Source organism: Enoplosus armatus, chromosome 6 (assembly GCF_043641665.1).
Source record: "Enoplosus armatus isolate fEnoArm2 chromosome 6, fEnoArm2.hap1, whole genome shotgun sequence".
Taxonomy (NCBI): Eukaryota; Metazoa; Chordata; class Actinopteri; order Centrarchiformes; family Enoplosidae; genus Enoplosus; species Enoplosus armatus.
This window is the reverse complement of record NC_092185.1, coordinates 8,530,771-8,556,576: the sequence shown is the minus strand read 5'-3', so window position 1 is coordinate 8,556,576 and position 25,806 is coordinate 8,530,771. Positions and strand designations below refer to the sequence as shown.

At 40.6% G+C, this 25,806-nt stretch overlaps 1 protein-coding gene across 1 annotated transcript in view; it reads left to right on the top strand.

Annotated features, from left to right (window-relative positions):
• Nucleotides 1–25,806, top strand: part of LOC139286972 (voltage-dependent calcium channel subunit alpha-2/delta-1) — a 54,942-nt gene that overhangs the window by 10,817 nt on the left and 18,319 nt on the right. The window contains exons 4-18 of the mRNA XM_070907925.1: nucleotides 9,644–9,703; nucleotides 10,455–10,490; nucleotides 11,435–11,564; nucleotides 16,178–16,309; nucleotides 17,345–17,414; nucleotides 17,961–18,011; nucleotides 18,219–18,318; nucleotides 21,997–22,155; nucleotides 23,262–23,366; nucleotides 23,863–23,941; nucleotides 24,347–24,396; nucleotides 24,496–24,585; nucleotides 24,696–24,770; nucleotides 24,873–24,953; nucleotides 25,251–25,325. Of these exons, the coding sequence (XP_070764026.1) occupies nucleotides 9,644–9,703; nucleotides 10,455–10,490; nucleotides 11,435–11,564; nucleotides 16,178–16,309; nucleotides 17,345–17,414; nucleotides 17,961–18,011; nucleotides 18,219–18,318; nucleotides 21,997–22,155; nucleotides 23,262–23,366; nucleotides 23,863–23,941; nucleotides 24,347–24,396; nucleotides 24,496–24,585; nucleotides 24,696–24,770; nucleotides 24,873–24,953; nucleotides 25,251–25,325 (1,293 nt within the window). The remainder of the gene's footprint in view (nucleotides 1–9,643; nucleotides 9,704–10,454; nucleotides 10,491–11,434; nucleotides 11,565–16,177; nucleotides 16,310–17,344; nucleotides 17,415–17,960; nucleotides 18,012–18,218; nucleotides 18,319–21,996; nucleotides 22,156–23,261; nucleotides 23,367–23,862; nucleotides 23,942–24,346; nucleotides 24,397–24,495; nucleotides 24,586–24,695; nucleotides 24,771–24,872; nucleotides 24,954–25,250; nucleotides 25,326–25,806) is intronic.

Genomic DNA, 25,806 nt, shown 5'->3' with positions numbered 1-25,806 from the left:
TACAGGACACAGGTGGCCCAGTGTCTGTGTGTGTGAGAGCGTGTGTGTGCATTGGTGTGTATGTGAACTTGTGTCTGTAGGTACCTACAGTATATGTGCGTGTTTTCAAAATGACATATCTTCCTTTTCCAATGCTGGCCTGTAAGTTGAGTATATTATTGAAAATGATTGAAATGATTAGCTTCAGTGAAGCTGTCATTTACGAACTAGAAGAATTTTACTGGATCAAATCATCTGTGTATTAAACATGGACATGAAGTGATTACTATTGTTTAATAATGCCAGACTTAATTGTTACTGCTTGATTTGTGTACTGTCAGCTTGCATTGTGGTTAACTTCAGTCAGTTGCCTCCAATGATGATCCATTTTACACTGCTGGATAAATATATCAACGTGTCCACTGAAATTCTCAGACCTGACCTCCAGCAGAATCCACCTCTCTGGTCTTGATGAAATTAATATGTGGCAAACACCACAGTATGGCTAAAGACACGGCATCTGTGTTGTGCTGTTTAAAGCTCTGAGGCTCCGCCATAAGTATCGTTTGCATGCATATAGGATGATTCGGCCTTTCATACTTCTGACCTCTTTCCAAAATTAAGTTCTGTTAATACTTTGCAAAATTAATTTCTATGCTATTTGAAAGCAGTAATTATTATTACTTTGCCTACCCCGGTTCATATTGTCACATACAGTATATAATGCAAGTAAGGTCTCAACATTCACAGTCATTGCAGCAGTTATATGTTCTGTAGTAAATCTTAATGTTAACCCCTATAGCATATACATCGAATGTACAGATACAATGATAAAGCCATGATGTTGTGTTGCAGGCTTTAGTAATATACAGAAAGTAAAACTGTAAACTTATACTGGATAAGGTAATATCAATATCAAAAAACAATTAGTCTAAAATATCTAAATTAAAATCCCCCATTACATTACACAGACAGTTTTTGTCATTATCCTTAATGAATGAGTCAAAAGTTAGTCTGCTTAATTCCCTACTGTCACAGATAATCTCATTGCCATATCCCTCCATTAAAATTCGATCTTACAACATTAACAATTTCATCATGCTTAATTTTCTGAAATATTGTCTCTCCTCTCGATATTCAACCTTACATTTTTCACTAAGAACAGTAGCTTATTCCCCAGCTTCATTAAACATTTTGTCAGGCTTACTGGATTTTGCTTTACAAACTACGTCTCTTAAATGCACAGCGTGTCATAGTCACCAAGAAGCTCTTCAAAAACAAAGCAATCTGTTTTATCACCAACACTGTGCCTTACACGCACACTACATGACACAACCAGACTCATGTTTGTTTTCTTCCCAGTGGTATTCTATTCTTGGTGCCACTCTGGACTGTGAAAGTACTAGGCTTTCCATTCATGATTTCACCTTGAAGTCGACACTAAAAACAGGCTAAAAAAACCTGCTCCCAGCAATTTTTCAAAGATTTACATCAAACATCAAACACGTATTCTGGTTTCATATAAAAAAACTCAATATGGCTATAGATTACGCATGTCTGGAATACCTTTATATATTATCTCAAAAACCATCCAGCGTTGCCTTTCAGAACCTCTTGTTGCTGTACAGTAATCTTTTCTTTTCAAATTGTAACCTTGTATACAACTATATCCTCTAATAGTTATACTTATATTGTTCAAGATTCCTTATGTAATGCTGAACAGTTCACTTATGCAGTTCCTTTTATTTAGAGGTGTGTGTTAAGTGTTTGATGTGTTATTCGGCATGTGTTTAATAGTCTTTACAGTCTTTGTGCCCAGGTGTTGGACCATATTTTTATTAATCTCTTCCCTGCTGTCACAATGTTATAATAATGAGCACAAGATGTGACATTATGAAGTTGTCATGTGTGCGTTTGTGTGCGTTTGTGTGTGTGTGTGTGTGCCAACGTAACTCAGTAATGAACAGAGGCTATGATACGATCAGAGATATTCCAGTCTCCAGAGCAGATGTTGCTCAACGTCCCATCTCCGCTCCGCGCTGATCATATTAAGCAGACAAGAGGTGTCTGCATGCATCTCTGTGTGTGTGTGTTAATGTTCATGTTTATGTGTGTTTGTGTGATAGACAGAGAGAGAGAGAGAGGGAGAGGATGGGAGGGACCAGTCCAGATGGGGAATTCTAACTAGACTTATGGTAAGCCAGGGACAAGTATCTAATACATAGAGAAGAGAGAGAACAAATCCAAACTGTGTTGGTGGATCACGACATGCTCGTGATTACATTTGAATACTTGATTTGGAGAGCGTTACGACCTTTCACTGCCAAGAGATGCAGTTTTTTTTCATATCTGATATTAATCAACATCATTTAAATGTGACAGGTAGCAGTTCTCAGAATCAATATTGTGATTTTGATATAATTACAGTAATCGAGATGTGACAAGATAATTAGTAGCCTCTCTCTCTTACGCCGGCATGTTTTCTCAACCACAATCCACATGAACTTTGTTGCTTTCTGACACTGTTGCTGCTACATTTCTGTCATTGCCTTCCCACATGTGGTGTTTTTACCTTTTGTTTTACAGGAAATGGCAGTTGTGTTGGAAGGGATTTATCCACTCTCGCCCATATACAGGAGCTAATGTTCGTAACTAATGGCTTTAATAATGATTGCTAAATATTTTATTAATCCTTTACAGATCAGTTAAAATCCAACTTTTGGGCTGCCGGGTTGTGAAAACCCCCTTCGACCTGTCAGATCGTTCAGCCGCTTATTTCAAGAAAAGGACAGACAATATGGATAAAAATCAATTTGTTAACAATTTACAAACATTTATAAACATTTTCAACTGCAGACCTGGTGTTTAAAACACTTTTATTAAAGTGGCTATAATCAATCCAATCCATGTAATCCATTTTTATGATAATGAAGGTAAATAATAAAATGATAAGAATGTATCAAATGACAATGTGAAATGGGTCACTCATAGTGATGAACCGACAGGTAATAGGTTTTTATCATTGTCAACTGGCCAGCCCTCAACTTTACTGTTTTAGTTCCCTCTCACTGCTCTCATAGCATCATTTTCGGCCCTAGCAGACAGCTGTTTTCAGCAAAAGAGCTCTAAAAACTGACCGTATGCTACCTGCTCAGTACCAAAAGGTAGACAATCAAAGTTAGCAACTAGCTGGTGAACAAAGGGGAGCATTTAGCATATAAAAATGTAGCTTTGCTCCTATTAATGGCTTATAACTGATCTGTAAGCATTAGTAAAAGATTAATTAATCATTGATATATCCTTTAGTTACAATTAACTACGTTTACCTTTTGAATTAGAAGATCACGACTCTCCATGTTTGTGTTTTTTGAGAAATCCAGCTGATTCCCTGTGAAATCTGATCAGGTGGCAGACAATATGTGTTCTCTGCCAGTAGAGATACACACATCTTTGGGATACAAACATGAGGGCAAAAGAGCCAAAGAGAGTGAATGAGACGGGGAGCAGCTGTAGATTTACTGTTCCCATCGGACGGCTTGGCCTCTGAGAGAAGTCATGTGGAGCAGCACGGCTCTCCCCCGGGCTCTCGCAGCTGTAGATACCTCTGCTCTTTCTCCCTGTCTCATGCTCTCTTTCTCCTTTTACTCATCTCACCTCCTTCTCCTTCGATCCTAGCATCCCTCTCTTCCCGCCGCCCTCCTTCTCCAGTCCACCGAGTATCTCCTGTGTCCAGCTCCTGACCTTTCGCCAAAGTTCTCTGTCAAACTGGAATTTGAAATCAGCCTTTCTTCATCTCTTCTGGCCTTTGTCTCTCTCTTATCATCCTTTCTCCTACTGCATATGTCGTCCCTCTCCCTCCAACTCTCCCCTTTGCTCTTTTGTATTACTCATGTCTTACATTTCCTCCTGTCGCCTCTGTTCTTCCATTTGACTGTCTGTTCTTCTCTCCTATTCTCCATTTCTTGTTTCCCCCAAGTATCCTCTTGTTTCTTACTCATCTTTTTTTCACACTTACACAATGTATTTATTAGACATGGACACAGGAGGGTGCTTTTGTTTGTCCTTTTCCCAGGAAACAAACTAATGCATTGCTGGATAAAGCTTCCTTCATCCTTAATAGAACAACCCCACCCTTGTATATATATATCTCTCTTTATCACACCACTGTTCATTCTCATAAGCTACGTTTTAATGAGAACTACGAACACCGTGATCATGCTGAGTCTGAGTATTGTTTTTCTCTCTTTGGACTGTTCTTTCCATTAATTCATCCGCTCATAATTTATGTCTTCGCTTCCCTCTTCGCTTTTCAGACTCCTCTCATACCGACCCTTCACATCTCTCCCATTTTTACTTTCTTGCCATCCCTTTGAGTTGGGACTCATTATGGCGAATAGGTAACCAGCGTTCATGAATGTGGACACGTTGTCAGAAACGAGGAAGGGAAAGATAAGACTGGATGTGGGTGTTAATGATCTTTCAGACTGTTACTACTCTTGTGAGTATTGCTTTGTTGTCTGGGGGAAGGCAGTGTGCTCTGAATGGCCCATTGATTTCAGGCGTGTGGAGCCTTTGGACTCACATGCACGCAATCACACGCACACACACACACACACACACACATATGCACACACACACACACACACCAGGAGTCTGGGAGGCTCTGTGAGGTTTAGCAGAGCCTGTCTCATCTTCCTTGTCTATCCTTTAAGCTGTGCTCTGCTTTCTCACTAAATGCATGGTGGGCTGCTGGGCTGCCCTGGCAGAATGACAACTAAGACTGGTGAGAGCAGGGCAGAAATATCTCTCTGTGGGGCTAGCAGGTAGGACTCCACTGCCATCCAACACTCAGGCCAACTCCAAACGTTTCTGTGCTCTTTATGGCTGCGGTGTAATGATCTCATACATCAGTGTGCATGAACAGTGGAAGGTGCATGAAATGAGAAATATTATATTATGTGCCCTATTTGGCTGTTGGAATATTGATAGGCACAACAGTTGTCGCAGCCATCATTAGGCCGTTTTTATGTTCAACTGGCAGTAAGATATAGCCACCAAACAGAGAGTATTGGACGTTTTTCCCCCTAGTATTAGATTTCATAATTCTTATGAATTCCTTCTCCTGTTTGCTCCTTTTTCTCATTGAGGCACCTCATTCTTTGAACCACTCCACTTCCCTACATCCATAGATCCAATTCCCTATCTCCTCGTGTCTATGTATTCTTCTCCCCCGATTAAGGCTGCAGGGGAGCAGTGACTCCCCTCAGGTCTCCAGTGGTCTTCCAGTGACAGAGTGGACTCATTATGGTGTGGAGCTGGGATATCTATACTACAATAAGTGAGAGGGAGACTAATGAGCAGTTAGATCAAGCACGCTACGGGGAGTGTGTTATGCACTCCCATTAACTAAACCGTTGTAGCTCTAAATTTGTGTGCTTCAACAGTGAAACGCTGGCTTCCAATCAATTGTCAGAGACGGCAACTTGCAGTAGCTCTGTAATGAACTGTTATGCCAGTTTAGAGAGGTTGGCTGTCACTCAGGGAGTGGTCTCATCAAATCAAGGCTCTGTATTTTCAAGCGGATTTGATTGTGGCATTGCTTTCTTTGGGTAGCCTGATAACCTCTCTGTGTGTACGTGTATGACAAACAGAGAGTGTAGAGGGATACAGAGAAAAAGAGTAAAAAGAGAAGGGTAATTAGGTATCTTTCCTCACACACCCCTGCTCACCCCCCTCCCCCGCCATATCTCCCAGAGGGGAGAGGAGCCTCGTCAAAGCCCTGTCATGAATTTTTAACAACCCTGTCGGTCTGCTCTCTTAGGATGTGTGTGTATGTGCGGATTTGCATGTGTGAGGGAGAAGGATATATTGACACAAAATACTCTAGTCCTATATTCTCCATTAATGTAACACAAATTGCTTGAGTATGATGTATGATGTATCAAGTGTTGAACAGCTGTTGCTTACGCTCCTCCTTGTATCATATCACATACAACATCATGCTGAGAGAGAAATCCTGGACCAAAGGAGAGATCTGTAATCAATATCCATATGCCCATGCACTGCTGTATACGTGTGTGTCTCTGCATGCATTGGCGTTGCTACAGTATGATACATATGTATTTAGCAAATTGAACATATTTTGAGAGATGGTCTGGATTTATGCAGAAGAGATTAATCTCGGTTAGCTCAATGGTGTGACATTAACATGATGTGATGTTACATTGACATTAGCTGACATTAACCTAATGACAAGACCTCCTACACTTGGCCTTTTCAGCATGGATATGAACTGCTGCTCCCGCTTTATCCCAAGTGGCACATTATAACAGTCTTAAATCTTATCTTTTCTTTTTTTTCGTGAAACCTTTTTGGAATGAAAATATGAAGAACACGGTTTTTGTTTTGAACGTCGTCGGACCTTGGGTGTATTTGCAGCTGAGTGTCACTGATTTTTATTTATTAATAAGAAAAGAGGTGGATTTTATGTGACCACCCAGTTCTACATGGGCTTTTCCCCCATATTATTTCTAAAGCCCCTAATAACACTGACACACTGATACTTGTTTTTGCAGGGTTAGATCTTGTTGCTGCAAAGTTACCAGTGGCACAGAGGCTAATGTATGACCAGCACATGATTTCAAGAAGAATGAAGCTACTGACCTTGTATAGTGGAGATTCTGTTGAAATTATGCAGCTCCAAATCAGACATGTTTTCAGATTAGTCATAAAATTGTTATACTTTAATTAGAGCCATTGATTCAGATGTAAATCTCCAGATGGAATCACTGAAATAGTCTAAACAGCGTCAATGTCTGGTGAAAGCAAGAGTCAGCGTTGAGAGTTTGATGGACACATTTTATAAATTGAAAACATATGATTTAGTACTTGATGCCGTGATGGAACTTGTTCTTTTTGTACATGGTGAACATGGTGCGTAATAACTTCATGCTCACTATTTTGTGTTGATGTGTGTGTGTGTGGCTCAAATAGGGTGTATATTTAGCTGCTGACAGACAGTGCAGAGGAGGTGGAGACAGGTCTGGAACAGAGCCCAGGACTGCAGGCCAAAGAGATGGGACTGTTGATCAAGAATGGAACCATTGCCGACAGCAGACACATGGTCATAGACACATAAATACACACTCATACCCACACTCAGTAAAATCACAGAATGACATATACTATAAGCATCTCATCCAGTTATTGCTCATGCACAGATCCAACAAGCCTGATGTTATACTTTCCTACTTGCAAACTCAAACAGATGAATATCAGAAGGAGATTCAGCTATAAATACAATTTACCTTCATCAATTCTTAGTGCTTCAATTAATTCAAAAATACACCTGTGAGTGGAGTTTCTCTATGGGAGGCTATGGGAACCTTGCTGTTGTGAAGGAAGTCAGTGTGTCAGACAGGTGGGTTTATTTAAGGGCAATCCTCTCCTCCGCAGGGTTGTCATTACCCAGTACAGTTGGAGAAGGGCAGACCAGGGCCAGGCTAAGGTTTGATCTCTGTGGATTTGCCTGGGTGAGCATATACACAGTCTTGTGCTATAGTGTCAGGTTCTGTTTGTTTCTCTGCCTGCTGTCTGCCTTGGGATCTTACTGTTCTTTTATTCTAACCCCTTGCCTTTTCCAGACTGCAAAAACTACTATTTCTAAGTAGGTGAGGTATGCGAGGCTGTTTGACTTCATTCAAGTAAATGTCACTTGCCTTATGTTAATTAGCAATGTTATCTTATTTGGGGTTATGTTTAGCTAGACACAAGGGACATATCTGCTACAAGACTTCCAATATGCTTTGACACATATAGGAAATTATTTTTAAATTATATTTAAGTTTTAGCCTTTTGGCTTGCATGATGGTAAATTCTCAACTTTATCTTGGGACAAAGTGTCTAATATCGAAGAGTCTATTGTTGCACGGTCTGCAACAATAGACTATTGTTTGCATTAGTTAATTTTTTTCAACATGTCATAGTCCATTTAAAACAATAGTGCTATTACGTTTTACTTTAACAGAACAAACATATAGTCTCATATAGTGATGTTAGCAATGATCACACATGTGCCCACAGACAAAAAAGTCAGAGGGTCACTATAGTCATTGGGATTCATTCTCTGTGGGCCATGAATGTCTGTACCAAATTCTATGGTAATTCATCATATAGTTGACAAAACATCCGCCTCAAAACCAAAAAGGTCAACCTGGTGACACTTGAGACTTGAGGAAAAACCAGGGGATCACCAAAGGCCTTCTGTAACATCATCATCTGGGGAACATGAATGTCATCGAATAGATAATGAGATATTTCAGTCCAGACCAAAGTGATGGACCCAATGATCGACATTGGCATGGCTAGAGCCACAGCACCAGTCGTCAGTTGGCATGGTGGTTCAGTGGTTAGAGCACACGCCTTCCAACTTAAAGACTTAAAGGTTGAAAACCTGGTTGGGTAGTTGGTTGTTATCTAGAAACAAGAATATAGCACTAATCTTATTTTAAGTAATTTTGTTTTAAGACTTCTGGTAGCTGGACATCCTGACTTATTTTAAGAAAAAAATCACTTACTGCACCCTGCAGCCAAATGTGCTTGTTTCAAGCGAAAGAAAGCGCTTTCTAAAATGTTTTCATTTAAATTTAATTGGACATTTTTGCAGTGCATCTCAGCGCACTATAAGTAGTGAAATGTTGAACAATATCTAGTTCACAAATCATCTGTAAAATGTAGAAAATAGATTTCTGTCTGTCTCCCCTATTTTCTGTGTGTTATTGTGTTAGTGTTGTTCTCAGTTTTGCCCTCATTTCCCTTCAAAGGAAAGAATGAAGATGGAATCAAACTGAAAGATCATAACGAAAGCCAGTTAAAGTGTTCAATGTATTGTGCAATTGGGAAGCAGTATCTAGTATGTCTAAATATCACAGAATCCTCACACAATTTTAAGGGCAATTCTGAACTCATGATATCTCAGTAATAAATAGATACTTCCCTGGATGTCTACAGACCAGTTAAGGCAGTCATTTGTTCCCAGAGTGATAAATATGTGCTGTTTAGTTTGCCCTTTTTACAGCTTGTACTGTGTAAAAACTCTTCTAGTGCGATAAATGTACTTGTCTTACCACTATTATTTTTCTCTTCTTAGTGTGAGTGTGTGTGCATGTTAGAGAGATGTGTAGAGCAAAGGTGAGGTTAATTACATTTATATCCCCTTGTTATTTAGTGGTATCCAATTTGATTGATATCCTCTCAGTTGGTAATCCATTTGCACTTGACTTTATTCAGTGATCTGCTATTTCTTACACCGCTGACCCCCCCCCCCCCCCCCCCCCCACACACACACACCTTTTCTTTTCAATTCTCTCTCTCACTCTCTCACACACACACACACACTACTCTCTTGCAGCACAACCTTTTCATTCTGACAGTATGACACTCTGGTGTGTGGCCTTTAGCGGACAGTGCTGTAAGACCGTGATAGCCCTGTGGTTTGAGCTCTGCGAGTGAGATCATAATAATTTCTTCGTCTCTGGGACGGTCTCCATCATGCTTTTTAACGTACTCTCTTTTGCTCAGGTTTTCTATAATTAGACTGACGCTGTGAAGGAGGCATACCTTGTGCAGTTTCCAATCTAAATCCCTGTCATATTTCACTCCCCAGAAACTGGCCACAGCTGCTGAGAACTTCCAGATGGAGCATCAGTGGAAAGACGAATTTGAGGTAACAGAGGGACACAAAACTACACACACTTACACCAGAATACCTGCATCGGTGCGTACATTATGTATTATATATACGTTTGATGTGTGTGTATTATATACTGAATGTGAGTAAAACACAGGGAGACACACAAACATTAATGGTTATGTACGTAGGCTGGATTTACTGGCCATAAATTCATTTCATTGTCTGAAGAGGTTTAATCTGTTTGCGTCTGTGTGTCGTTAGCAGTAATTACAGCCCCATAAGTAAATAGGTTTATTGCACATTATACACTGTGTTATTATGACACATTATACGCCTCATTTCAGATGACAGATACTCTTTTTACACGCTTTTTAAGAACCACAGTGGCAGACAATTATAACGCAGAGTAAAGTGGTGGTCAGGAAAGATCCTCGTCACAGAGACAGTTATACATGTGTCTAAGCTGTGAATTACCCTATTGCTTTCTCAGTGGCAGGAAAATGCTTCCCTGGAGCATTGCAAATGACTGTAGGCACACAGACAAAGATGTAAAAAGGAGGAACACTCTGCACACTCAGCTTAACTCATACAGTATTCCTTCGATTGGTAGCACCAGTATCTTCATTAACATAAAACTGCAGAATTTACTAATGGAGTTGCCTGCCAACAAAATAAAGAACTCTTTAGAAATGGATTAAGCATTTCATGATTACATAAATGTTACGCTTCTTTGTGCAACACCCAAAGGCAGCAACAAAGTGATATTTGTGCGACTTGTTTACAGGATGACGAAATCGCCTACTACAACGCAAAGGACAATGTGAGTTTGCTTTCTTCCTTCCGCTTATTTGCTCTGCTTCCATTTTAGCCCCTGCACACACACAGGTCATACTCAGACATGGGCCAGTAATATGTTTTTTTGCTACACAGCACCCGCTCTCTCTCTTGTCCTCCCTTTCACCTCCTCTCCCCATTTTCCTTCTCCTATTCACCACATTCATGTCTCATTTCTTCAGCCTCGTTTTTTGTTTTTTTTTGTTATTGCCTTAGCCTTTTACTGCAATCCCTCCCTCTTTTGCCTATTCTCCAGGCTTTTCTTCCCATGTAGCTTCCACTCCGTCATCCCTCCTCCTCCCACCCTCTCTCAGGTGAAGAGGTTTCTGCCACGTTTCTCCTCTAATTGACAGATGAGATGTATGAGCTGGCTACACTGTTGCTTTATTAGGAAGCAACTGTTCGTGTTCTCTCTCCCTCCCCCCTCTTGTTTTTTCTCTCTCGCTCTCCACCTCTCTACCTCACTCCCTCTCTACCCTGCATTCTTTCCTCCATATCTCGTCATGCTTTTCTTCATATATCTCCCTGTCTGTACTGCTCTCATTGATGTAAATTGGTGAATGCATGGTAGGAGTTATAAATCTCCACAAGGAGCATAGACAATCTGGCTGTATCCCGCTACTCCTCCCAAGTGAGAATGATAAGAAGGAGAAAAAGCGAGATATCGTTAAGCATACAGTCAATGATGCTGTATTTTCTTCAGCGAGCCGCGAGGTTGTGAAAAGTGCAGCGACGACATTATCACGTCAGACAGGAGTTGGTGAGGATGTACAGTCAGACTGTCTTCAAAGTCCTGTGCGTTTAAATTAATTCACAAACTGTTTCATACATGCAATAATGCTTCAGCAAATAGAATAAAGAGGCTTTACATGATATCTTAAACCTACGGTCAATATTACTGTCTGCATCATGATTTTTTTCCCCCCCCAGCTGGATGCAAATGAGACAGAGGGAAGAAAATACAGAATTCGACCAGACTTTAAAGAGGACCCGTCATTTAAACGTTTGACTGATCACAACCACACGGCTGTCCACATCCCCACTGACATCTATGATGGCTGTAAGTACACACACACACACACACACACACACAAACCCAAGTGGTAACCATGGATACAACTGACACACCAACCCAGTATGAAAAGTTGTTTACAGATTGTGCCTCCGGCAAATTTTCCCATGGCTAAATGAAGGTTTAGAAAAGTGATACAGCATAATAGGATCTTCTCCTGTACTCTACTGTCTCTTAGCTTAGCCGTGCGTCCTTGGGATGTAAATGAACAGAGGGTCGTCTAACTGAAATGAACTGATGTGTGCTTTTGGCCTTTGTCTGAGCAAACCTCCAAACATGAGTGCGACGAGGCATTCCTTTCATATTCTTTATTCTATTGCAGGAAAGGTTTTGATAATGAGTCTCTTGATTCAACCTGCTCACTGAGGCTTTGAATGAATAGCTTTTAAGCATAATAAATGAAAGGTTTGATTGATGTGAATTTTAGTTGATTACTACTCTACGTGACTATTAGTTTTCTACATCTCCCCAGAGTTTTATCTTTCTTCACTGTATAATAGATATACAATGTGTTTGTACCTATACTTATTTATACTTAGTGGTTATACTTTATACTGTGAAATCAGACAAGGTGGCTAAACGTTTTCCCTACACTACATCCCTGGTTGCGATTATGAAACAGTAATATCAATGCTGAAATAAATCAGCGTGCTTGCTCCAATAGCATTTTCACAAAATAGAATCTGGGCCAGTATCTGTTGGATGGGCCTGTGTATGCTTCACGTTGTCAGTTGCATTTGAACTGTCTGGCATTGTCCTTCGTAAAACAATTTAATAACGAAACATATGTGCATCTGTTACAGATTGTATTTGCCCTGTTTGTTATAAAAGTACATTTCTGATCATTTCATCATCATGTGGTGACATTTACCTTGAGTGATTCAGAATAATTTGATTCTCTAGAGTTCCTGTGACATTAGCACAGCTCAAGTTGAATGTCAATGACTTAAGGATGGTCTGTTGAATATCTTAACTGCGATCTGAATAATGTATTATATTTGAACAGCTTTCTTTTCTTCTATTTTTACATTTTAAGCACTTGGGTGACGCTCTCATCATATGGTGACTTACAATGAGAGTGCAATAAAGCATCCAGTGCCTTGCTCAAGGATATTTCACCAGGACACATGGTTCATGACTAGTTTGAACATGAGTCCAATTACAGGATTCCAGGCTGCACTGTTGCTGCTTGGCTTGTGCTTGTGTATTTTTATCCGTGGCTGTGTGAGGCTGGGTATCTGTGTGTATGTGTTTAGATATTCAGTAATTAGCGTGCAGTGGGATGTGGTCCGTCAGCAGTGACTTGGAGGGACAGCAGAATGGACGGACTTCCTCAGCATGGCCCTCAACCTGCTGGGGAACCGTCTGGCCTCAAGGTTACACACTTCACCTTTCCACTGACCCCAGGCTCAGGGGCAGAAATAAGGAATGGGGATTGGCACACACTGTTGTGCGGCTCTGTTATCTGTAAAAGTGCAAGCCTGGTTTTATTAGCATGCTTTTGAACTTGTTGTGACTTGAGACACCTCTCTGGCTATAATCTGGGCTGGGTGCCATGACTGCTCACACTCTTTCTCTCAAGGATGCTGGTTATTGGGAGCCTGTAATGAGTATGCATAGATACGCTGAGCTGCCGGGACCTATGCAGGGCTGATACAAGTCTGATTTGAATGAGATGAAAGAAACTATTGGTGAGTGTGAATGTGAGTGAGGACACAAAGCTGGTAGCACACTTGGGTAATGGGGGACAGTCTTCATTATTAAGTTTATTTTGGGGTTGAGACAGGTTTTAGGATTTAGGTTAGAATTAGTTAAGTCAGAGTAAGGGTAAAGATGTAAGATGTAGTGCTGATGACAAGGGGCTAGGGAATGACTGTATTAAAAATGTGTGAGTCAATGAGTCTGACACGTACATATACTGTATCAGATACGTGCACACGTGCAAAAAGAGAGAGGATTCATACGTTATTGAGGTTTCAACTCTACAATTTGATCTCCACCCTATAAATGTTCCAGGAATAGCCTTTGCTCAGCTGGAGAAAATTGGATTTTCTGGGTAAAGTGGGAGGCAAGTTTATGAAATCACCTTCTATAGGCAGCGGCACATCACGTGTGTGAGACGGGTGTAGGATAGGAAACAGAGACGTTCAGATGAGAGAAAGATCACAAAAGCTGTTGGTCCAGTGAAGGACAGAGTTTATGAGATAGAGGGAGACATACACAATGTGACAGACAGAAAAGGAAATCTTTGAATTCAGTGGTGTTTCTTTTTGATACAGGGCTTGATACAGTTAAATAAATCATTTTGAAGATCATGATATTCTTCATCTTCAGGATAGCATGCTAGGTAGCAGCACAAATCAGCCAACAAGAAAGACAGCGAGAGAGAGAGTTTTGAATGCATAAGGACATTTATGTCTTGTCCTTTAATGTAGGAAGACCCTCAGTATTTCAAATTCACAGAAAAAATATTTTATTCTTTTTAGAGTTTTTTCTCGTTTCCATTTTTAAAATACAATATAAACCTTTATAAACGGCATCCAGGCTATGGCCCAGTCGTATACACCAGCCAGTGCTGTATGTGTTCTATCACTACTGTCTTGCCTGCAACATCACCAGGCTCCGCTCCTCTCTGCTTTCCTATTGTGACCTTCTCATCACAGTCAGCTTGCACTTCAGTGTTTGTGCGGATTAAACAAACAAGATTTAACATGTTAATTGGGAGCTGAAGAGGATTTTGTTACGTTTGGACAGAGCTGTTTCCTGTTTACGCTACTCTAATGGGTGCTGGCTCTAGGTAGCTTACAGATATAAGAATGGTATCAATCTTCTCATCGAACTCTTGACAAAAAAAAGTGAATAAGGGTATTTCCCAAAATGCCAAACACATGAATATTTAAAATGTTGATGATCTAACTGAAACTTTCCTTTGTTGAACTCACTGTCACTTCTTGCTTAAACAAATCACTATATCAGAGTGATTTGCTTTAGTGGAGCTGGCATTCATTTCTAGACAAAAAGCATATGATGATTGTTTGAGTATAGGGGATGGACCACGTATACCTTATTTAAAGCTGTGAGAAATAATGTACTCTTTAATGTTATAAAAAAAAAAAAAAAGCTAATCCATGTTGTATTTGTTAGTGAATTATGTTGCACCCCTGAAATCTCACAGAGATGAAGTCATCACAGGGTGTAGATTCAGTGTGGCATCAAAGCCATGGAGTGTGCAGCCAGGGAATTCATTAGTGTCAGTGGCAATATGGGCGACTAGAGGGATACTGTATCCCTTATGAAGCAGCAGTTGAGTTTAGCTTATTAAATATTATGACTAACTCAGGAGAACTCAAAACCAATGGAAACATTAACAAGCAACATATTACTACAGGGTTAGATGTTTTTGGTCTGCTTGTTTGGCCCTGTATTTCTGTTTATTAGCCTATAGTATGTATGAATGTGTGTATCTTCTGTATATATCTATGGATCTGGCTATTTGGCTACATAAACAGCTAGTGGGCCTGTGTGTATATGGCTATCCACCTACCTGTCTGTCTTCATCAGTCTTCACTCAAAAATCACACATACAGTTCGTAATTTTCTCATTATCAAACAAGGGCTTCAGCGTTATTTTCTCTCCCTTTTGCTTTAAAATTCTACACTTAATGAGGGAAATACATGTGTGGTCGCACGCTGCATGCTCTCTCTCTCTCTCTCTCTCTCTCTCTCTCTCTCTCTCTCTCTCTCTATAATAAAAAACATGCACTCCTGGCAACCCGAGCTTCATTAACTCTCCCCTCTAGAGGCATGCATGCAAATGAACAGTGTTTGCTTTGCACATCAATGAGCCACGTCACACTCAATACAGGATATCAATCTATCTCACATACGCATGCGTACACACATACATTTAGATGCACAGAGTCGCATAAAAGCACATATACAGGACTACATTTGTATATAAAGAAAGAGAAATGAAGGGATGAAGAAAAAAAGAAGAGCAGCAGAGAGACAGACAGCAAAGATAGAGTTGGGGCAGCATGTGCTGTGTCTCCATCCATCATAGTGAGTGTTATGTGGCTCTGAGCTGTCTGGGTGCTGTGTCATTACATCCATAATGCCTGTTGCCTCTCACAACACACACTATCAATCACAAGCATGCACACATACAAACACACACACACACACACACACACAGGTTATCGGGTTAAAATTAAACAGTTTAATTTGTATTTGCCAGAAAACCGTCCCTCAGTATTTCTTACTAAATACCAGCACTGGATGGGTGAGCTGGCCTAATATTTGCTCATGTGTCCCGCTGGATGAGTGGGCTGACACTGAGCGAGCCTGTGTGTGTGAATCTTAATGAATGTGTTAATATAAGATGCCCACATATCTTTGGAAGTCTACAATGGCCTGCCTGCACTGCTGTATCCTTTAGTCATTATTGCAGAATACACACACAGACATGCACACCTTTGCAGAGTTGTGAAAAAATCGAGATGTGATTACAATAATATACTGTATATCTTTTGTGCCAGTGTTCCTTGTATATGTTGTCTTTTGAAATGTTTGTGTATGTGTGTCTCTGTATGGATTTCTAGCCACCATTGTGCTAAATGAGCTGAACTGGACGGAGGCATTGGAGGAAGTGTTTAGAAAGAACAGAGAGGATGACCCGACCCTTCTCTGGCAGGTGTTTGGCAGCGCTGCAGGCCTGGCTCGCTACTACCCAGGTAAAAAAAACAACCCCCCCCCCCCCCCCCCCCAACACATTTAACATTTAACTGTTTGTGTTTCCTTCCTTATCAAATCAGAGGTGCACTCATCAGCTGATTATTAGTTAGTTGACCTAAGAATAACCACAAACAACCAGGAAATATATTCATGAATTCCTGAGAAAATCTTTTTTTTCCCTGGGCACAGTTTTGGCGCTCCCCTGTGGGTGGCGCCCTAAGCTGCCCCCTTTGTCGCCTATAAGAAGTGTCCCCCCCCCCTTACTGAGCAAATAAGCTCAATAAACGATATCCATAGCTCAGCATTGCATTGATTTTATATGTGGTGCCATAGATGTGTGTGTCATACTATCTTTAACTGCATTAGACTAGTGCTGCTCTCCATTGGGAGTGTTTTCTCTGCCAAGCTATTTCTATTTATGAGATTCCCTGTCATCATAGACTCTATATAGCTTCATGGGAAAAGTTTATGTCTAATATTCATGAATTTTCATTGGCCCTGAATTTATTCCCCTTTCCTCTCTTTTACCTCTTAGCATGCAATCACACACTCTCATACTGGCTTGTTTTCACGGTGCCCCTCACTAATAGCATCCAGATAGAAAGCAGATGATTATTGTCAAAGCAAGTGAATCCAGCGCTCTGTGCTTTGCATCTCAGATTAATATTTTATCTTATTTCCCTGCTGTTTACCTCTTCATGAATAATTTTAGCACACATTAAACATATTACAATGTAGATGGCATAAAACATGTAGGATTCCATCTAACAAGCCAACTGTCATTATGGCACAAATGTAAGCTTTTCTTTGAGATCTTCCCAAAATGAGTCTTTTCTTATCTGCTCAATATGACTGACAGCGATTAGACACTGCTGGGCTGAATATGACACTGCATATTGAAAGATATTTGCAGATCAACACTTCAGTCTGACAGTCAGAGGTGTCAGAAAACAAACCAAAATAGGAATTAATGTTATATTTCCTTTAATTATGAGAATAAGTAGAATCAACACATGTCTAATCTCCTCCTAAAGCCTCTCCCTGGATGGATGCTCGCAAGACCCCCAGTAAAATTGACCTGTATGACGTCCGCAGGAGGCCATGGTAAGAACACTGCTAAAAAAAAAAAAAGAACCATAACATTTATTTATTGTTGGTCAGAATTCAAGACTAAAATTTCAAATTGTATGTAGCCATGTGTTTACTTTTATGTAGTTATGTAGTTTTATGTAGTTGCTTGTTTGGCCATTTGGATTTAGGTGTGAAATAAATGCAGCTTTTAGTTATAGTAAGTGTGTGAAGGGTTGGGTGATACTACTGTGCAATATTATTGTCTATCAACCTTCAGTGGAAATGTGACAATATAATCATATCGTGGACTTAGTAATGAATCCAAGTAAATCATAATGGGGTAATAGGGGTAATGCATTTCCTTACAAAATTTAAAATATCAATATATATCATAATATATATTGATATCTGGAAAATATTCTTATTAACATTGTTATTAAACTAACCCAGCAGCATTGTTCAGCCCTCTATGTAACACTCAGCCACACTGTACAAGTAATATTCAAAGTAAATGATTATGTAAGTCGTTGGCCGTGTGTCTCAGACCAGCTCGTCTTTCATCCATTAATGTCCATCCAGGTACATTCAAGGAGCGGCCTCACCCAAAGATATGCTGATCCTCGTGGATGCGTGAGTTACTTTATAACCTCATTGATCCTTAACCCTCTCACATCAGTCATGATTTCCCCTGATTATAGTACATGCCACATATTGTAATGCATTTCCCACAGCAGAAGCATTTCTAATGACATTGAGTGAAACCTCACAGGACAAGAAGTGAGCTGACAAATTGCAGTGAGTGAAGCGGTCTGGTGTTTTTTTTTGTTGTTGATGCAGAAGCGGGAGTGTATCTGGCTTGACTCTCAAACTGATCAGGACCTCTGTCAGTGAGATGCTGGAGACTCTATCTGATGACGACTACGTCAATGTAGTTTATGTGAGTATTAAACCTTCCACTTGCTGAACGTTGGGTGGTCTGTTTGTGAGAGGTGACGGGGGGGGGGGGGGGGGGATTTAGGGCAAACAGATTCAGAATATGTGCATGAATTACCTCATGTATTTACACACTCCTTCATGTACATTTAGATACATTTGAATGAAGATACACACATAAATGCAATGTGCATACAGTACACATACACAACACATGGCCCCACACACATACACACACACACAAGAGAGACAGAGAGATGGATGACAAGTAATGAAATATGGATTTCTCTCAGGTCTGGCCACCCTGAAACAGACTTTTAATGAAATACCCACTGCTCTATTTGGTGTACAGGATTAAAACTCTGCACTACATGCCCCCACCCTACCTCCTTTCCCACGTGTGTGTGTGTGTGTGTGTGTGTGTGTGTGTGTGTGTGTGTGTGTGTGTGTGTGTTGTGTGTGTGTGTACATTCCCACTCCTAAAGGTATTAAAGCTACACCTCTGACGAGAGTGAACCCTAGGAAACACTCATTCATCACCCTCTTGATCTCTCCATCACTATTTCCTTTCATCATTGAGTCATGCAATTACTCATTTCACCATATACCTCCATTCATCTCTTTGTGTCAGTGCATGATCTGTACACTACACGCCTCTCCTCTTCTATATACAATACTGAAACTTTCCTCCTCGCACCGCCCTCATTTTCTTCTTTCCCTTCATTTTTACTTTTCTCACCCACCAATCACTTCCATCGCTCTCCCCGTCCACCTTTTCATTCTCTGGCCATCTATTCTAGGCCTTCCACGCTTGTGATTACACTCAGAAAGAGCCAATCAGGAGACTGTGTGATGCGTAGATAGGTGCCTGTGGACGTGTTTATTGAGATGGGTCTTTATAGAGATCGGAGCTGTCTTCGTTTTCCTTGCACAAAGACAGCCATTCGGACTCTGTTTCCTCTCTCCAGGGACCCTTTGTCTTGGGAACAATGTATTCTGTTTCACGGTGGACTAGTGATTCTGCAAAGATGTGCAATTATCGGAATCTGTCGGGTGTGGGGGTGTGGGTGTGTGTGTGTCTAAGAAAGTGAGACAGAATGAGAAGGATTAGTTCAAAGAGTGAAATCCAACTCAGTTTTGACTTTTTTTTTGTTTGTTTGTTTTCCTATTATCCTCTAAAACTACAATGCTGTGGGTGTAATGGTTTAGTGGTGATGCAAAGCACGCTTGAATACGTTAAGGTGCTAAAGGGATCATTTAAATTTATTACAATTTGGATCTTGTATTTGTAGCCTTGACCAACGAGACACTGCATGAGCAGTTAGACTATTAGACAGGGTTTAGCCATATTATCCAAACCACTTTATCCAGCAGGAAAACTGTTTGCGCTCAACTACGGGAACTACAGTAAGTCAAAGTTGATCCAGGGAGGTTTGTTTGGGTCATAATTGTAACGTTCACTTCTCACTTCTTTTCTTTTCCAGATAAGTTTGGTTAACCTGCTGCTTTGCTTACAACCTGTGTGATCACGTGATTGCTGCTTGTGTGTCTTGCTCCATCTTGACCTTCTTTTTTGCCACATTTTCAGATGTAACTTGGTGAGCACAGTTTTATTATTACCAATAGGAAGGATTTCCAAAACTGCAAAAATAAGGCAATAACAAGCTATAATAAATCAGACTCATCCTTTAATTTCCTTGGCAAAACTCATTGTTCTTTCTCTCTGTCACCCTCTCTCTCTATCTGTTTCTTTCTATTATTGACTCACTTACTCTACACGCACACGCACAACACCCTATGTCTGGCCCTGAGGGTGTTGTAACCTGACACTAAATCATTAATCTCTGATATTACCCATAAATCCCTCCTCATTAACAGTAGCCCAGGGACTAAGTTGGCATTTGGTCATGGAAGATGCTCACACACTTCCTCAGCAGCTGCGGTAGGTCAGAAGAATGCTGATGGCTGTTCCTTTCCTCTCATTCTTTCCCTCTCTGTCCTCATCCTCTCTAATTTTTTATTTTCTCACTTGTGTTCTCGCTTTCCCTCACCCTCCCACCTCACTGAGCCTCCGTCACTTTTATCCAGCCTGTTCAGCCGTGTTAGCTGGTGTCAGTGCTGTTAGCCAGCGTCAGTCTAGTGGGCAAGCTGGAGTACCAAACCAGAGTAAGAGAGAGTCCAGCGGGATTAGGGCTTGAAGATTAGCCTTCTCTCTTGTGTCATCACTAATCCATTCCCAAGGCCTGGACCAACACACACACACACACACACACACACACACACACACACACACACACACAGGCACAACAGCTATGTAATAGGATCACAAGGTGGATCACAGTGGTATTTGTAGTAGATTGTACTCACATTTGTGTGCAAGGCCAAAAACATCATCTTACAAAGCAAATATGTCTTTTTTCAGTAATTACACAGTAGTTTTTATCAGTAGTTTTATTTTTGACGTAATGGGCTTATATACAAAAATGGTGTCTTTCTTATCAGAATTTTATTGATGTGTCACCTACGCTGTGTGAGCTCATTATTTTCTACAGTATAGGAGATACACCTTCTCGCTTTCCTGCTTTTAAATCCTGTATTCGCACCCTCCCCCTTCCCTTTTTCTGTCCTCTTCCTGTCACTTTTGGTCTTCACCCTCCCACATTCCTGTCTCACCTTCCTCACTACTCCTTTTAATAGATTATGTGAGAAAAGATCCACGTCTGCTCTATGGGGGCAATTATGTGAACTTCTGTTGTGTTTGTGTGGCTGTTGTGTGAGTTTGGGTGTGTTTATCTGTCTTTTTGATTCAGTCCTTTTGTCAAACCGCAGCCGTCGTGATTTTGCCTTTCCGTCCAATAGTGATGTGTATGTCTGTTATTGTCAATCTAAAAGGAACTTCAAGGCTGTCAGCTCAATGGAAACACTCATACACACACATACACACACCCACACAGTAATACGGTCAGGGCTCTTTTTGCCTCCTTGCTTGTCTGTGTAGATCAGTGTTTTCAGGCTCCCTATTGGCCATCTCACAGAGACACATTGATTAGTTGAGATCGATGAGGTGCAGTATTGTTTTAGAAGAGTTCTGCAACACAATAGGTGTGCTGGTTTACTACTCTGCTGTCCCGTGTCCTTCATATACCACTATTATTAATTCTATTCTATAATTTATACTGTCATTTGTACCTATTGTCATTGTGAGGTCTTTGAATGTGTCCTCTCTGTTCGCTCGTGGACAATCTAAAAGGTTCAGTGCAGTGATTTAGAAATTAAAACATGGACCATCAATTTGATTTGGAGCACAGCTCAGTATTGAAGGAGGCAGGCTTTTGGTTAATGTTGGGTGGAGTGTGTGTGCATATGTGTGCTGTGGGGTGGAAATGTGGAGGTCTCACCTTTTTAAAAAAAAAAAAAGAAGAAAAGATGGTTGCTGCTTAACCTCGTTCTTATATAGCAGAATCTTGTTTCCATGGGTACCAAATCGTTGCGCTCCAAGGATGTGAAGCAATTAGTGGGGCTTGATGAATGTGTCTGTTTACCACTGCCTGATAACCGCCAAGGCCAGGTGGGAGTGTTAGTGTGTGCGTGCTGCATTTGTATCATTTCTTACATATGCACACACATGTTGTAATTGCATGAATGATTTGTAGGTCGTAACTCCTTGCCAACTGTTTCCCAGTTTAACACCAGGGTGAATAAGACGGCGTGTTTCGACCACCTGGTTCAAGCCAACGTGCGGAACAAGAAGCTGCTGAAGGATGCTGTACAGAACATAACAGCTAAAGGAATTACAAACTACACAAAAGGCTTTGAGTTTGCTTTTGAGCAGCTTTCTGCGGTAAGATTTTCCAGTTTGCTGTTTTTTGTTAATGGAAAAACATGTAATTTTGTCTCAATTAAGTGTAACTGAGAGTGTAAGAGACTTAAAACAAGTTTTGAATGAATGCTACGTTTGATGCCTCCATATTTTCAGCAGCAGCAGAGCATTGTCTTTCACTGCCATCTGCTGGGTGAATGTGTTACCTCGACTCAACTGTCCAGACAATGAAAGACATATTAGACTGTTATTGCTGAATGGCCACCTTGAAATGGCAAAGTATTATCCTCAAGTAGGGTTGTTTAACAGTACTGCAAGTGATATGTGTGATAAACTCTGAACTTGATCTTCTGCAGAATTATACTGATACAGTAGCTTAAGATATGTGGCTTCATGATTTGATAAATGGTAAATGGTAAATGGTAAATGGTCTTCACTTAAATAGGGCTCTTCAACCTTAATGGTTCCCAAAGCACTTTCCAGATCAGGTCTCAGTCACCGATTCACACACACATTCGCACACCGACGGCGATCGAGCTGCCATGCAAGGTGCTGACATGATGGGGGGAGCTGGGGATCGAACCCCCAACCTGCCCTACCATGCCACCATGCCACCCCAAACTGTTAACAAGACCAAGTCGGAAACCTTGCTGGCAATTCCTAGAAGCTGCGATGTTCCTAACCCGCCCTATCATGCCACCCCGAACTGTTCGTAACAGCCCACAGTTTGATTGTTTTGGATTGATCAAACAAGGGTGGCACTAGAGAAAAGGCCATTGGCTCATCCAAATCAAAAGGTTGCATCCCTTGGGAGTGAATGTGAATGTGTCTGAGATGGAGATAAAAGTAAAGTTCTGGAGGTCGGCAAATATAATGGGGTTCATCCTCTGGGGGACAGGCATATTCACAGCTGAATATTTCTGTGAATCATTACTTTTTGAGATACCTTGAGTGTTGATTAAGCGGAGTTTCGGCTTGATGATGACACTAGATGAGGTCATCAAAACAGCAAGTATGCCAAAGTTTATGAGAGTGTGAACAGGTATCTACCAAAAGTGTTCTCATTATACCTGGGTGCAAACAAATTACACATTCATTAAAAAATCATCACGTTTTACTTTGACTAGACTAATGTGAGCAGAGCAAACTGCAACAAGATCATCATGCTGTTTACTGACGGAGGGGAGGAAAGAGCTCAGGCCATACTGGAGAAGTACAATGCTGACAAAAAGGTATGTTGACGACACACGCACACACACACACACACACACACACACAGGCAAAGAGACTGGGGCGTTTGATACTGCTGTGTGAATTGTTTGCTTTTATCTATGTGGATTTGCTCCCCTTGTAGTTTTTATTAGACTCAGGTTTTTAAAGCTCCCTTTGGGTTGCAACTTCCGTGTGCATATCCTCTCTACCCAAAAGTTTATGCAGAGGCTAGATGAGGTTTTCTACATATTGTGTGAAACAAAGACCCACTCACACACACACATGCACTTAATTTCAGTTGATCTGAAATATTATGACAGCATCATAATATGTTAAAACAATAAAATAATTTGATAGACTGTTTTCTACATTGATGCTTTGATAAATTATATGAAAATGAATTGTCTATTGTCTATTCAGAGGGACAAGACAAGTTATCCTACCAGAATTATAAAGAATATATTTTAACATTGTAACGTCACGATAAATACTGTTGAACTGAATCTTATGCTGCAGGTGAGGATCTTCACCTTCTCAGTTGGACAGCACAACTATGATAAAGGACCCATTCAGTGGATGGCCTGTTCCAACAAAGGTACAGCACAGAGCATAACACACATCGGTGTTGGTATTAGTTTGTTACAATCCTACAAGTGGTGAAGTGATGCAACATAATTTTAGAGACAGAGGAGCAACCTTGTAGCCTTTTTGTCATCTATCCTGCTGAAATGTCTCTGGCCAAAGACTTTAGCAGCTCAAACAGCTCTCACCTCACTGTGGAGGAATGCAACTGGATAGAAATTTGGTGAATCAGTAAAGAATCCCATCACACATGCATGTTGACACGGAGCTAACAGTCATGATGCAGTACACCTTCGCTTCTTGTTTTGGTGTTGCTGTTATGTACAGTTGCCGTCTATTTCCTCCCATTGTTATGTTATCTTTCTGTGATTGTGGCATTAAGTTTTGGCTAACTGATGGTGTCTGATCATTTATCCAGGTTACTTCTATGAGATTCCTTCCATCGGAGCCATCAGAATAAACACACAGGTGAGAGCATGACTTATTATTTTTCACATTCATTAAGCGCTTAACATTGCGCCGGCATGGAAGCATTAATCTGGAAAATGTGGTGTTTGTCCAATTTAGGAGTACCTTGATGTCCTGGGAAGACCAATGGTTCTGGCAGACAAGCAGGCCAAACAAGTCCAGTGGACTAATGTATACCTTGATGCTCTGGTATGATACTAAGTTCTATAATTCATTTAAAGTTTAAAGTTAAATGACACAGAAATATTGTTCCCGCCATGTTCATTTTATAGTGAATAGTGCGTTTGACTCTCCATCAGGAACTGGGTCTGGTCATCACTGGAACACTACCTGTCTTCAATAAAACGAAGACCAAAGATGACAGGAATGGCGAGGTGCTGTAAACAAATGCTTGAACACATGATGAGTGGAGTCAGCAGCAGCAGGACCTGATGAATACGTTTTTCCTCATCCTTTTTTCTCATACTTTCTCTCAGCACCAGAATCAGTTGATTCTCGGCGTAATGGGGATTGACGTGTCTCTGGATGACATCAAGAAACTCACACCACGCTTCACAGTGAGTTTAACACCCATACGTGATCACATGCACACAGACGACAAGTCTTGTGTCTTGCTCAGTTGTGAAAAACTTGCACAGAGTTGTCTCTGATGCAATTAGTGAGTGATTCCATTAGATGTGTTGTTCTTTTCTAACGTCTTTATAAAAGCAAATAAAAAATGTCCATGTCCTTAATTATGATCCCTTTGTTGCATGTTATACTCTTCTGTTATACCAATGAGGCCCTTCTTTTGCATGTGGTTTTCTAGACACAAATATTTAATTTCCTTCTCTTCTGTTCATGTTTTGCTTCAGATTGGTCCAAATGGATACTACTTTGCCATTGACCCCAATGGATACGTCCTGCTGCACCCCAATCTCCAGCCAAAGGTATGCCACACAGCCCTATGCATCACTTTATGTGGCTCAGCAGGTCCATGTCTTGAGGCATTATATTATATTCTGACTATTCCACATGGTTACACAATAACTTCTTACACTCAGTGAATAATATGCCGGCTGGCAGAGGATCCAGGCTCTTTTCAAACTTTTCCATGTGCCGTCACCTCATCAATCTTCGTAAAGAGAATTAATTCCCCAGTTAGAGTATGACTTGATATCATCAGTCCTCAGATGTCGGCTAGAAGGTCACTCATTACCATGTGAGATAAAATAGATATGTAGACTTGGCAGCGAACTGGCATATATGTTTAAGAATGAAGGATAAAAAGAGGCACTGTGGTGGATAGTAGAGATAATGTGTTTTAAAGTGAAAGTAGTCCACCCCAGAATATAGTTTGATTTGTTCCATCATGAGAATGTATCATGCTACTGCTGTTTGTATTTTCTTATTTACATATATAAAGTTTTG